At 55.8% G+C, this 14,158-nt stretch overlaps 1 protein-coding gene across 1 annotated transcript; it reads left to right on the top strand.

Moving 5' to 3' along the window:
* The first annotated feature begins 7,954 nt into the window (after positions 1 to 7,954).
* Positions 7,955 to 9,645, top strand: LOC127330572 (peroxygenase 1-like). The gene is made up of 6 exons (XM_051356737.1): positions 7,955 to 8,302; positions 8,381 to 8,533; positions 8,675 to 8,760; positions 8,875 to 8,969; positions 9,058 to 9,183; positions 9,312 to 9,645. Exons 1-6 carry the CDS (start codon positions 8,128 to 8,130, stop codon positions 9,466 to 9,468), a joined length of 792 nt encoding a protein of 263 aa, XP_051212697.1. The 5' UTR covers positions 7,955 to 8,127; the 3' UTR covers positions 9,469 to 9,645.
* Positions 9,646 to 14,158: the final 4,513 nt, after the last annotated feature.

Raw genomic sequence — 14,158 nt, 5'->3', positions numbered from 1 at the left:
CGACCATGCGCCGAATCCGGAAGCTCCCACGCAGGAGGCCCTGTTGGTCAGCGTATTCGAGATAAGATGCGTACCTTCATGGGCACGAGAATTCCTCTCCTACCTCACCAACGGTGTGCTGCCTGATGATAGAGTCCAGGCCAGGCAGATTGAGAGAAGGGCCAAGGCCTATACCATCATCAACCACCAGCTGTACAAACGCAGCGTAAGTGGGGTGTTCCAGCGGTGCGTCGAGCCGGCTGAAGGGATTGAACTCCTACGGGAAATCCATCAAGGAGAGTGCGGACATCACGCCTCATCCAGAGCCATAGTGGCCAAAGCCTTCCGGCACGGTTTTTACTGGCCGACTGCGCTCAGAGACGCAGAAGATTTGGTGAAGAAGTGCAACGGCTGTCAGCGCTTCGCAAGGCAAAGACACCAGCCGGCTTCCGCCTTGAAAACCATCCCCATCACATGGCCATTTGCCGTATGGGGCTTGGATATGGTAGGCCCATTCAGAACAGCGCGAGGCGGCATGACACACCTCTTGGTGATGATTGACAAATTCACCAAGTGGATCGAAGCCAAACCAATCAAGAAACTGGACGGGTCCACAGCCGTCACATTCCTCAAGGAAATCATTGTGAGATTCGGCTACCCCCACACCATCATCACCGACAACGGCACCAACTTCTCCCAAGGCATCTTCTCTCGCTATTGCGGGGAAATGGGGATCCGGATGGCCCTATATTCTGTGGCAAACCCAGAGTCCAATGGACTATTGGAAAAGGCTAACGGCTTAGTCCTAGCCGGCATCCGTCCCCTGATGTTGGAGCCGCTCGATCGAGCAGCCGGATTCTGGATTGAATATCTGCACAATGTTATGTGGAGCCTGCGCACAACGACAAACCGCTCAGTCGGCTTCACACCTTTTTTCCTCGTATACGGGGCCGAAGCCGTCTTGCCAACTGATATCGAGCATGACGCGCCAAGGATCAAGCTCTACACAGAAGCCGAAGCCAAAGAAGCTCGCGAAGATGGAGTTGACCTGGTCGAAGAGGCCCGGCTGCTGGCTGAGTCTAGATCTACTATCTACCAGCAAAGCCTCCGACGCTATCACAGCCAGAGGGTCCAGCCCTTAGCATTCCGAGAGGGAGACCTAGTGCTCCGACTGATCCAGAGGACAGCCGGACAGCATAAACTATCATCCCCATGGGAGGGTCCCTTCATCGTGAGCAAGGCAGTAGGCAATGATTCCTACTATCTCATAGTTGCCGAAGAGTCTTAGAAAAACAAGCCGGACAAGGCTGACGAGGAGACTAAACGTCCCTGGAATGTCGGGTTACTCCGCCCATTTTACACATGAGAGCGAGGAATGTATGTATCCCTTGTATCCCTTTTGTGAGTTATGAAAAAGCTTGCGCCACGAGCGCTGTGACCGACAAGTTTTTCGTATACATGACCTTCTTCCCCCACTGGGCATGAACCCTCTCACGCGGTCGGCTCGATCGTGATCCGGTTTCCGACAGCCGGCTTCCGACCCAGCTACGCATCGCAATCCGGCTGTCCGGCTGGCGGGAGTAAGGCCTAGGGAGCCGGCACGCGAAAAACGACTAAGGGAAAGAGTAAAAGCGAGTTGACTTACAACTTTTCATAAAAGTGCCGAAGTGCCGAATTCAGCTCGTTCGACTGAAATACTGTCGGCCTCACCCAGCGGCCCGCTCGTGACCCGGCGACTGAGCGCACGTCGGCCGAACGCCCGGCAAGGGCACAGCCAAAGAGTGGGGCGGATGGGAAAAAGCGAACGAGTCGAAAGAAAGCAACTCGGCACACAGATGATTAACAAACACACTAAAGCGTGCCTTAATAAAAGGATAACAACATTGTCTTACATATGCACCCGGCATCCCGGGGATTTAACGAATTGTCTTGGCAAAAACATAAGGAAACAGGTAAAAGCTAAGCGCCGGCTGCATCAGCAGAGCCGGCCGCCGGGTCATCCCCGGGCACATCGTCCGCCTCCTCGTCCTCAGCCGCCTCCTCCTCGTCGTCAGACGGCGGATTCGGGTCCTCGATGAAGAGGGACTTGTCGACGAAGTCGGCAATGGCGCAGGCACGGGCAAGCCGAGCAGTCTTGTTCTCCGCCGGGAGCTTGTCCTCCACGCCGGCGCGCCGGAACTCCAACTGGTCGAGGCTAACCTCGTTATACCAGGAGAGCACAAAAGATAGAGCCATATCAGCTCCGGCACGCGTGGCTGACTCCTTCCGATCAAGAAGCGGTCGGGAGCCCTGTCCAGCCAAGCGATGAGATTGGAGAGATCTTCTGGCAGCGTCTCCGTCGGCCACAGCAGTCGCATCAGCTCCTCCGCCGCCTTCCGCAGCTCCCAGCCGAGCTTGGTGACCGGCTCCACGCGGGCGGCGATGGACGCCAGATAGTCGTCCATGGTGAAGCAGTCGGAGCTCTGCTCCCCAGTGGCCTGCCGGTGATCCTCCCGCGCACTGCCAACAGCCGCTAGCGCCTCCTCCTGCGCCTCAGGGAAGGCCGCTGCAAAGAAGAAAAGCATGTCAGAAGCCATCAAAGCCGAAATAAGCTGAAAAACGCAAATTTTCGAAGTCCTAAAGTAAGCCTGGCGGCAGCCGGCAAGATCCGACTGCCCCCAGCCTGAAGATGGAGATCCCAAAGCTTTAAAGAAAACCTGGCGGTAGCCGGCAAGAACCGACTGCCCCCAGCCCGAAGATGGAGATATCGAAAAAATCAAGGTTCTGCCGCCGGCTGCCAACCTAAGCCGGCAGCCGACGGCCGAAAGCCGGCAAAGGGGAAGGCATAAGACAAAAGACTCACCAGCCAAGCCGCGGTCGAGCGCGCTAAGTTCCCCCAACCACCGCTTGGCGGTGGCCGACAGCTCGTTGGACTTGGTGGTCACCTCCTGCTGAAGCGAAAGCCGCTGCCGTTCCACCTCCTCCAACCGCTTGCTCAGACCCTCCAGCTTTTCCTCCTGTTCCTTCTTGAGGGCGGCAAGTTCCTTGAGATGGTTAGCCTCAAGAAGGCGCAGCCGTTTCAGCTCCCCGTCAGCCACCTTCAGCTTGGCGGCAGCAGCTTGGTTCGCCTCCTCACTTGTGGCGCATTGAGCGCGGGCAACCCGGAGGTCCGACTCAAGCTGCGGGACCCGGGCGGCCTCAGCTGCAAGCCGGCAAAAACAAGCCGTCAGTAAAACAGAAGCATAAAAAAGAGTAAAGGCAAAGAGAGAAAGCCTCACCCTTGACAGCCTCCAGCTCGCGAGCCAAGCCGGCTCGCTCGATCTTGGCCTTGTGGTAGCTGGTCACCACCTTGTTGTACAAGACGGTGCGTCGCTCCGTAACCGTCTGAAAGAATCAGTTGCTTAGACGAAACCCGGACCGGCTCCAAGCAGCCGGACCATGCCTCGGAGGGCTACCAGGATAATAACAAAATTGCAAAAACAGAAAGACACCTACCTTGTCAGCATCCTCCAGCGTTGCTAGCTGGGCCAGGGCCTCGGCGGCCTTGTTCTTAAGGGCGGCCCGGTAGCCGGAGAAGACCATCTTCATGGGCGCCGTGCCAGGCTGCCCCTCCCGGTTGAACACCTCGCAGGAATCTGCCGAGTGCCACGCAGCCTCCATGGTGCCAGCCGAGCCAAGGCTGGAGTCAGAGGCAGACGGCACCTGCAGCAGCCGGGCCCCCTTGGCCACGTGGAGGCCCTCAGTTGGGCCCGACGGGCCCCTCGTCCTCACCAGAGCCCGGGAATCGGCGTCCTTTGAGCGCGATGGCTGCCCCCTCGCCGGCTCCTTCCCGGTCGGCTCCCTCCTCGTCGGCTCCGAAGCTGGAGGCGGCGCGGTCGAAGCAGTCGGCCCGGTGGGAGCCGTCGCATCCGGCGCCCGAGGCGCTCCCTTCGGAGAACTCCCCGGCACCACGACGTTGGGCGCGGGCCCGCCGACTCCGGCCGAAGACGGCGCAGCCCCACCAGCTCCAGCTCCTGCCGCAGGCGGCATGCCCCTGCCGGCTCCGGCTGCCCGCTCCACGAACGGGGCGCGGCGCGGAAACATGTCGTCTAAGGTCGGCTGGCGCGCCGACTGACCCTGGTCTCCGCCGCCAGGCGCCGCAGAAGAAGACGCCCCCGCAGAAGGTGGCGTGGCCACAGGCGGCGCGTTGGCAGCCGGCGGCGTGCGCACGCGTGCTGAAGGTTGCGGGGTTGGCTCCCTCCTTTGCCGCTGAAGCGGCGACGTGACGGGAGGAGCCTGCCGAGAGCCGCCTCCCTGGGTAAACTTAATCGCGGCCCTAGTCGAACAAGCAAGAAAAGATAAGTACAGAGGAAGGAAAGAAAAGGAATCAAACAACAGAGGAAAAAGAACTCACCCGGCTTTCTCCGGGACCTTCTTGGGCGCCAGCCGGCGCTGCTTCTTGGCCCTCGCCTCCGAAGCGGCCGTGGACCCGACGCCGGCCCGCTTCCTCCCCTTCGGCGCTGAAGTCGCCGTGCTCGTAGGCGGCGCCGCGCGCAGAGGCACCGCCGGGATGGCCCCCGTGCCGGATTGAGCCGGCTCCGCCTGCAGCTGCTCCTGCTCCTGCTCCTGCTCATGCTCGGGCGAAGGAGGCGGGTTATGCTCCCCCTGGCCGTCCTGATCCTGCGCCACCAGCAGATCGTCGTCGCCAGCTTGGTCGCCGGCTAAGTCAGCCGGGTCAACGAGATCCGGCGTCCAGACCTTCGTCGCCAAGTCGCCATCCTCAATGCCTTGGCGGACGAAAAGCTGAAAACAAGACAAGATAAATATCGAGTCGGCCACGCTGCCGCAAGTCGGAAGATGGAAAAACATCAACTTACCAGTTCAGGCGGCTGCTCCCGATTGTAGGGCGCCAGCCCCCAGTCCCAGTTGTCCGGCATGTTGGCCTTGGTGATGTTGTTCACCCGGTGAGCCACCTGGGCCTTGGAGAGCTCCAACTTCGACGTCCGTGTCGGGTCGAGCAAGCCGGACATGTGGCCGATCTTGTGGACGCGCCACTGGAGCGGTACGACCCGGCGCGAGATGTAGGTGCAGAGGAGGTCCTCGGCACTCAGCCGGCCCTCCGAGACGCACTGGCCCAGGAAGTCCCACAGGAGGTTCACCTCCGCGTCCGGGTTCGAGGACTTGGCGTTGAAGCCCCAGTTGATCCGGCCGACTGGCGGGGCCGGGTTGAATTCCGGCAGATTGAGCCGGTCGAAGGCCGGGTTCTCGTTCCGCACGTAAAAGAAAGACATCTGCCAATTCTTTACAGAATCGACAGTCGGAATCCGCGGGAAGGACGTACCCGTACGGGGATAGATGGAGGCGGCGCCGCAGGTCCTCAGGCGGCCTTCGGTCGTCTGCGCCTTGATGTAGAAGAGCCGGCTCCAAAACTCCACGTCCGGCCACAAGCCGGCGTAGCCTTCCATGAAGGCCACGTAGCAGCTGAGGAGGATCATGGCGTTGGCCGGCAGGTGGTGCGGCTGCAGGCCGAAGTGATCGAGGAACCGGCGGAAGAAGGTGGAAGCCGGCAGACCCAGCCCGCGGTCGAGATGCGCGCCGAAGACCACGCGTTCGCCGGGCTCCGGCCGAGGCTCCTGCTCCTCGCCCGGCGCCCTGGTAATCACCCCCGCCGGGATGCGGCGGAGGCGCACGAACCGGGCAATGTCGTCGTCTTGCATGTAGGAGCCCTTCCAGGAGCCGCTCGGCTGGGCCATCGAGGACGAAGAAGAGGAGGTCCAAGAGAGGCGGAAGGGCGAAGAAGAGCCGCTCCTCGCCGGAGGAGATCGCGGTGGAGAAGATCGCGCCGTCGATGCGCGCGGCCCCGTGGCGCCGGATTGGCGGGCTTGCGGCGGTAGCTCGGCGGAGGCTCGTCGGGGCGACCGCTCGCTGAGATTCGCCAGAAGAGCGGATGAAGAACGGCGTCGGAGCAGCGAAGCGCTCGAGCGAAGCGAAGGAGCAAGGCAGGAGCGCGAGGAAGAAGAAAGGGGCAAGTGCCGCCTCGGTACCGCCCCCGCGGCATTTATAGCCGACCGCGGCGGTTGGCCTCCAAGTGGCCGACGTGGGCCACGTCTCCGGATTTACTGCGCCATAACTCCTCCCACGACCGCTACCGTTACCAGAAACGGCCACACCACGTCGCCCACTACCGCACCGGATCCGGAAGGACATTGATGTGACCAGACGAACCGGCGGCAGAGCCCTAGCGTCAGGCCGGTCAAGTCGGGCGCAGAACCCGAGGCGGCGGGGACTCCGGCGCGCAGCGAGCCGGAGCCGGACAAGAAGTTCCACTCGAGCCAAAATTCATCAGCAAGGCGGAGGCGCCATCAGATCTGGCGAGAAAGCAAAAACTGCACAAGTATAAAAAGCGGCCGGCTAGAAGCAGCCGGCAGGAACGAGCCGGATGAGGGCGCAGCCGGCTGAATGGAAATCCTCAGTCGGCCCCTCCAAGTGCCGTCTAATATATTCGAGAAGCCAGGAAAACCTGCCTAGGTCCTTCTAAACGCAGGACCTTGCCAGCTTCGGGGGCTAATGTCGGGGGGAAGACCCCGGATAGGGCAATGGACGCGGAGCAGCCGGCTGGCCACTGGCCGGCTCGCGGCAAAGGCCGGCTGAGGAGCAGCCGGCTGGCGCCGTGGCCGGCTGGTCTGGAAGCCGGCTGGCTCTAGGTCCTAGTCGGCCTGGCTACGGCCACCAATGCTGTAGTTGGGCCGGCTTCTACAAGCCATATCCGACTGGGGTTTGTACCTCAGACCGACTCGAGGCTGGCGAGTCTTGCACGGGAAGGAACCGGGTAGGTGATCCGGGTTCCCAAAGTCCACGCTGACTCCATCTTCCGTGAAACGCGGGGCACTGTGGAGCAATAGTGCCTCGCGCCGGACAGGCCGTCAGGGCTTACGACGATCCGTACAGGCTACAGTGGCTGACGGCGACAGGGACACCTCCTCCATACCGCTGACCGTGGCAGCCGGATGGGACAGGCCACGATGCCTCAACCACTCCTGACGTCACCGCCTCGGGAAGGAGCGGAAGCCGGAGCCGGCCCAGCCGGCCCGTAAAACTATAGGGTCTTATATGTAAAGTGCCGGTGCCTATATAAACCGCACTGCCCCCTCTCGTGCAGGGGATCGATCATTTTATTGCTTTCACCTACCTACAGAGCTGCCCTGTGAGAGAGACCATAGTCTTCCTTAGCCTCTCAGGAGCAGCCGGACACAGCTCTAGGAGCACCATTGTACTGTGTGATCATCATATACACTCATAGCAGGAGTAGAGGTTTTACCTCCATCGGAGGGCCTCGAACCTGGGTACGTTGCCGTGTCGCTCGTGCCCATACCCGCATCCGGATACCGCCGTGAGATCTCTCAGGAACCACTTCGATTAGCCACCCTATGGCATATGCCGTGACGATACCACGACAAATATTCACTAAAACAAGCATAACTTTCTCATCTGTCGTCTGTTTTCGATGCATGACCTTTCAAAATATTTTAAAAAAATACATCTAAATGTATTCATCAAAAATCAAGATAAGGCGACTGCCCTGCCTTGCCCTAAGGGGACCTTCGCCCCTGTCAGAGAGGACAGCTAAGGTTAGTGAACGGTCGATTCCTCTACCGTGTCGGCGGCTGAGCTGCGACGCGCGTGTATGCGTATGCGTCTAACTTGTCTATCCAGGTTACTCGCAAAAAAAAACTTGTCTATCCAGGTGTGGTTTTCTCCGTCGCGTCACGGTGCGTTCTCTCCGGAACACCGTCGGCTCTCATCGTTGTCCGTTCCGTGGCGCAAGCCCCGCCGTGCCAAACCATAAAGTTCGACGTTTCCATATATCTGGCAGGTAGTCGGGCACACAGCAGGAGATAGCTACCGCCGGACCGGCGTAGGTGAACGCGTGGTGTACGTGTACCGTCCGATGGATGACATGAATAGGCATGTATATACCAGGACACTGGACACGAGTAGTAACGGCGGTCACGCTTTAGCTCGCGATCCCCAGAGAAGGTTGTGCCTGCCACATCACGGACGAGTCAGCTCACTGATCACTTCCCCAGGTGGTATAGCTGGACGTGCACACTTCCTCCGGCTCGCTGCACCGCCCGTCCCCTTTTGCCTCGCGTCTCTCCGGCCGGCCTTATAAAAAGAGCACAACACCAGATGATCTACTCACCAGTCCCGATCGAGATCGAGGCGACAAGGAGCCTGATGGCGGAGGAGGAAGCTATCATGGCGGAGCAGGAGGAGGAGGCTATGACTTCGGTAGCGAAGGCGGCGCCGGTGACGGCCCAGCGGCCGGTCCGGGCTGACCTGGAGAAGTACATTCCAAAGCCATGTGAGTTCCAGATCCAACTTCGACAATCTCAACGTAACATGGAGGGCATATATATGACATGCATGTATATATAAGCAGACTTGGCTCGAGCTCTGGTGGCGCCAGACGTGAACCATCCTGAAGGGACCAAGGACGGGCACCAGCACAGGCAGAGGAGCGTGCTGCAGCAGCATGTGGCATTCTTCGACGAGAATGGCGACGGTGTCATCTATCCATGGGAAACATACCGAGGTAATTAACTACGCACGGCGGCGCTAACCAGTACCTGTTACGGTCAGCGAATACCTTAGTGCATCTGTGTTCACGGCCGGTCGAGTACTAAGTCTACATTTTGCCGCTCGAGCGCGGCTGTAATCTTGAACGAATTTTCAGGACTTCGGAGACTGGGGTTCAACATTATCGTGTCTTTCATTGTAGCAATCGGCATAACTCTTGGTCTGAGCTACCCAACTATGCATGTAAGTCACAAAACAGCCAACAACTTTCGATTCGAGATGCTCCATTGTATTCGACATTTTCTGAACAGTATCGCAAGTTCATTTTCATCTGATCTCTTTCGTGGCCGGCTACAGTCCTGGATACCATCTCCCCTGTTCCCGATCTACATCGACAGGATCCACAGGGCCAAGCACGGCAGCGACAGCGCAACCATTGACACCGAGGGAAGGTAACCCAAAATCCTTTCCAGGTCATGAAGTTAAATATAATCTGCTAGTTACATGGCTGTCCGACATGTTGCAACTTTGAAAACGTAGGTTCATGTCGGTGAATTTCGAGAGCATATTCAGCAAGAACGCCCGCTCGCGGCCGGACAAGCTCACCCTTCGCGAGATCTGGACGATGACCAACGACAACCGGGCGCCGTACGATCCATTTGGATGGTGAGCACCTGCGAAGGCGCTGATTTCGTTTGATAGATTGGACAACATTTGCATGCCAGTTTTTCATCTCAGGGCAAATGAGAGATGCTTACCGATTTCTAAGGGTAAATCCATGTGAACTAATTCAGGATTGCGAGCAAGGGGGAGTGGATACTGCTGTACATGCTCGCGAAAGACGACGAAGGGTACCTGCCGAGGGAGGCGATTCGCGGCTGCTTCGATGGTAGCTTGTTCGAATTCATCGCCGACCAAAGGAAGAAGAAGGCACACGCGAAGCAGCACTAGCGTGCAGAGACATCCCGGAATTTCTGTTTTCGTGCGTGTGATTGTAAGGACTAGCTACCACCTCATATATGCCTATGGACTAAGGGAGCGAATGGACTAAAAGCTCAGGGAATTAAAGACTTAAAGTTGTATGTTCTTCATAAAATTTCATCACCTGAGAAAGAAGTGTTGGAAATATATCCTAAAGACAATCATGTGACACTACCCAAAAAAAAAACGTGCCCACCGTGTGGACCTGACTTTACCATGTGTAAAAAGGTCTGAAACTCGGTAAATATGGGCTTTGCCGAGTAAGTCGAAAAAACACACGACAAAGATACAATACACAACAAAAATTGGCAACACATGGCAAACAACCAAACACGATACAGACGAAGGAAAAGATATATCAAAGATCAATCACACGATAAATTTCGGCCAATACACACATGACAAAGAATCCGACATGACAAGCACCCGGGGCACGTGGCTGTGGTGGCCACACTTGACGAAGCCGTTAGGGTGGTATGTCTTTTCCGTGTGTCCCCAGTGGTGGAGCCACGTTAAGTTTGTGCAGTCCCCAACTAGCAGGGGCGGGGGAATCAGACAAAATGATTTACCGATGCCACGTCGGATATTGACATGCTAGATTTTCATAGGTACAACGGCTGCTCATCTAACCCTATTGATGGAGGCGACAATTCTCAAGACGGAGGTCAGCGAGATGTCTTGTTGGGTAGCGTCTTCCCCACGCGATGGCATTAATGACCAATAAAGATCCTCACGCCATTTCTAGCTGCATCCCGCTCTGTTTCCTGCCCAATGCTCTGGCTATACAACTCAACCACCGCGCGGGGATCCAAGGCCACACTCATTCCTGGCCGCGTCCCGTCTACCTTGCCTGCAACATGCCTAGCCGCATTCCAACCACCTATTGTATGTTGGGAAACCATGTCCCACTGCTAGAGCAGAACCCACCCCCACTGCCACCGGAGCAGAACCCACCACCTTCGGACGAAGACTTGTTTCATCAAGTAAAACAAAGATAAGGCTATGTGAGAGACACATGAGGAGGAGACACATTGTTCTCTCGTGCCAGCACCGGCAGACTTGAGGAAGACGGGGATGCTCTCCTCTCCTACGAGACGATGCCAGAAGAGGAACGATGGCCGAGCCCTGGTGGACGTCGACGAGGCCCTCATGGATTGAGTCATGGACATCTCACATTTTTTTCGATAAAGGAGCGTAGCCCCAGCCTCTGCATCAATAGATGGACATCTCACATGAGAGGGATCCAGTGGAGGAGGCCGCTCATCTGCTTATGGATGCCGAGCGACATAAGTTCATCGACCTCAACACCTATGGCCTCGCTGAGGCTGCCATCCATGAGGCTCAACAGATCACCCAAAACGAGAAATATCATAGGGATCATGGGATATCGAAGGCTCGATGGCGCATGGAGGTGCCACCCTCACCAGTGACCGTGATGCACCGATAGTTGGTTGAATACAGAGTGGAGCGACACGTGGCGGCGCAGGGAAGTGCCACCCACACTAGTGTCCTATGCGCCCACCCCTGAGCTAATTCAAGTGTTACTTGTTGGGGCGCAACTAGCAGAGGCTCCCCATACGTAGTACTTGGTGCCGACGTCCCCATACGCTAGACGATGTATGGGGGTGGGGTGGGAGGGGGGGGCTGAAGATGCTCTTATTGTTTCTTGTATGGACTTGATGTGAGTTCAATAAAAGGTGAAAAAAGCAACGTGCAACCGGCCAACAAGTAGGAAGCATTGCTTTTATCATCATGATGAGCCTATTAATCTCTTATCTTTCATCGCAAGTTTGGTCATTTTGTACGGTGAGTCATTCACGTGTCTTCGAACTTGTATCCATTTCATAACTTTTTTGGAACTTGGTTAGGAACGTGGATGTACAATCCAGCCATCCAGATTCAAATTCTCATAGACGCGGATTTGAATTCTTTTATAAAAAATCAGGGCTTCGCCTACCGCATTCATTTCGATTTTTTTTGGTTGTGAAACATTTATCGCATGCTGTCCTCATTAGTGGGGGTGATAGCCTCAGTTTGGTTTCTATGACTATGCATATAATATATGGTCTTTAACTGTGGAAATGCAATGACTATGCATGTTATTTACCCCGTGTACATAGTGACTCCATTCATGTTACACTCTTCTAAGGTAGGAACACAACGAGCTGTTTAGGGGGTGTGCGCGCGGTTGGAGGAGGTGGCCAAGGATGTATTTACCCAGAGAGCCAGAGAGAGACCTCCCCCCAGGGCCGGCCCATAAGGCGGGGCAACGGGGCGACCGCCTTGGGCCCTCGCGAGGCAGAGGCCCCGGCCCAGGTTGTAGTTCAATACAAGGATTCTTCTGTATTAGAGTATTAGGCTCAAGAAAATAGAAAAAAAATTAGAAGAGGAGAAACATGGCCTAAGCTCACCACGTAGCTAGCATAGAAGGACGAAATCAATGGATCGGTATGCGAAATCTAATCGATCAATTACTCCCAGTACGGCAGCACCCATCGTTCTCCTCTGTACTCGCGCGTTGTCGACTCATCTTCTCCCCCCAAATTCTCCAATCCCAGAAGAGAACAGCGCCGCCGTCTCTGTGCCTTTTCAATTCCGAGGTTGCCGGCTCGCCGCAACCATTAATCAAGACCAACTGTGGTATTTTGTTCCCCAATCATCTCTCCAGTCGTTCTAGACGTTGGAGACATCACCGCATCAGAGATGAGAGATGGTACGTCTCCCTCCCTCCCCTTATCCTGCCTAAATAGCACGGTTCTCGGCTTGCTCCACATCTCCAATTCTTCTCTGCCACGGTACGTTCTTGAGTTCTTCCCTGATTGGATCAAGGGGTTGATGGAGATGATGAAGATCGTGAAGATCCAAGCTGCAGTGGTGATGGATGACCTTTTGCAAGTTCCCCCTCCAGATCCTCATAGAGATGATATTTCGCAGTTTTCTGGTTTCTTCGTGTGTCCATTCCATGATTCGGCCGCACAATGTGAAAGTACCTGAAGCGGTTCCACCATCGGGTCATACGCATACATGTAAAATGTATCCATGAACTTCAGTATATTTGATATAATATTTTATGATATATGCATGATATGTGAGGTTCCCTAGTTGTTTTATACTGTTTTATTGAGATTTGCAACTGTTATCACCAGATTTTGGACAAATCCAGAGGTGGGCCGTAAGAGAGATGGGCTTGGAAGACTACACGTGGAAGATCTCTGAAGCGGCCTTGCACGGAGAATTTGGGCTAGTTTGCCCGTGTATCTTTAATTATAGTAGATTATATCTTAGATCAAGATTTAGAGTTTGTATCGCACACGGTGGGATATTCCCACGTTAGAAAGTCCCCTGGACTATAAATATGTATCTAGGGTTTATGGAATAAACAACAACTCACGTTCAACCCAAAACAAACCAATCTCGGCGCATCGCCAACTCCTTCGTCTCGAGGGTTTCTATCAGGTAAGCGACATGCTGCCTAGATCGCATCTTGCGATCTAGGCAGCACAAGCCCCACGTTGTTCATGCGTTGCTCGTACTGAAGCGTCTTTGATGGCGAGCAACGTAGTTATCATAGATGTGTTAGGGTTAGCATAGTTCTTCGTATAACATGCTTACGTAGTGCAACCCTTGCATGTCTAGCCGCCCTCACACCTATCTCAGGTGTGGGGGCGGCACCCCGCTTGATCTTTATTTAGTAGATCTGATCCGTTACGATTGCTCCTTGTTCTGCAAGGATTAGTTTAATATCTGCAATAGTTAGGCCTTACAAAGGGGTGGAGGATCCAGCGGCACGTAGGGTGGCGTTCGCAAGCCCTAAACAGGATGTTCCGAGGATCAACTTCATGTTGGTTTTTAGGCCTTGTTTAGGGTCGGCTTACGATCACCGTGCGTGGCCGCGAGGCCCAACCTGGAGTAGGATGATCCGATTATGCGGTGAAAACCCTAAATCGTCGTAGATCTAATTAGCTTTATCTTGATCAAGCAGGATCACCATATATTCGTGCACCCCGTACGAATCATGGGTGGATCGGCTCTTTGAGCCGATTCACAGGATAACCTGAGAGCCGATCGAGGCTCGTATTTAATGTTTACGTGTATGCCATGCAGGAAACTAAGCGAGGCATCCCCATCACCTTCCTGACCAGGTATAGGTCAGGTGGCACGCCCTTGCACTTCGCATCGGACGTGTGACCAGAAGAGCATTGCGGGCCGTCGCTCGGAGGGGTCTCAGCCAGCCGCAGCTCTAGGCTCTTCCCGGCTCTACCGTGTTGACAGTCGCTGCCCGCCGGTGGGTTTTGGCAGTCAACACATTCTGGCACGCCCGGTGGGACAATCGTCTACATCAACCACATCGCCATCTACATCTGAGATGGCGGACGGCACGCCAGTCACTTACGAGGAGCTGCCTGACGAGCTCAAGAAGAGATACGACGAGATCAAGGTCACCCTCGAAGCCGACCTCATCGGCTCTTTTCAGAGAACCCGTTCCCATGGCATCAGATGGAAGGGATTCTCACCGCAAGGTGCACTCGATGGGATAGACCTCTCTGCCCCGTCGGAGGAACGCACCAGGGGCCTGCGGCAGGAGATCAACTACTTGGTGGCTCACTCGCTACACCGCCACTCTGAAAACTTGGTCAACGTGTTGGAGCGTCTCGCTCTG

This window comes from Lolium perenne, chromosome 2 (assembly GCF_019359855.2).
Source record: "Lolium perenne isolate Kyuss_39 chromosome 2, Kyuss_2.0, whole genome shotgun sequence".
Taxonomy (NCBI): Eukaryota; Viridiplantae; Streptophyta; class Magnoliopsida; order Poales; family Poaceae; genus Lolium; species Lolium perenne.
This window is presented reverse-complemented; position numbering and strand designations above follow the sequence as displayed.

Bases quoted from the DNA above. Each gene is read 5' to 3' on its own strand.
- LOC127330572 (XM_051356737.1), top strand. From the start codon at position 8,128: ATGATCTACTCACCAGTCCCGATCGAGATCGAGGCGACAAGGAGCCTG. The intron at 8,534-8,674 runs GTAATTAACTAC...ACGAATTTTCAG, and splicing joins TCCATGGGAAACATACCGAG to GACTTCGGAGACTGGGGTTC. The intron at 8,761-8,874 runs GTAAGTCACAAA...GGCCGGCTACAG, and splicing joins TGAGCTACCCAACTATGCAT to TCCTGGATACCATCTCCCCT.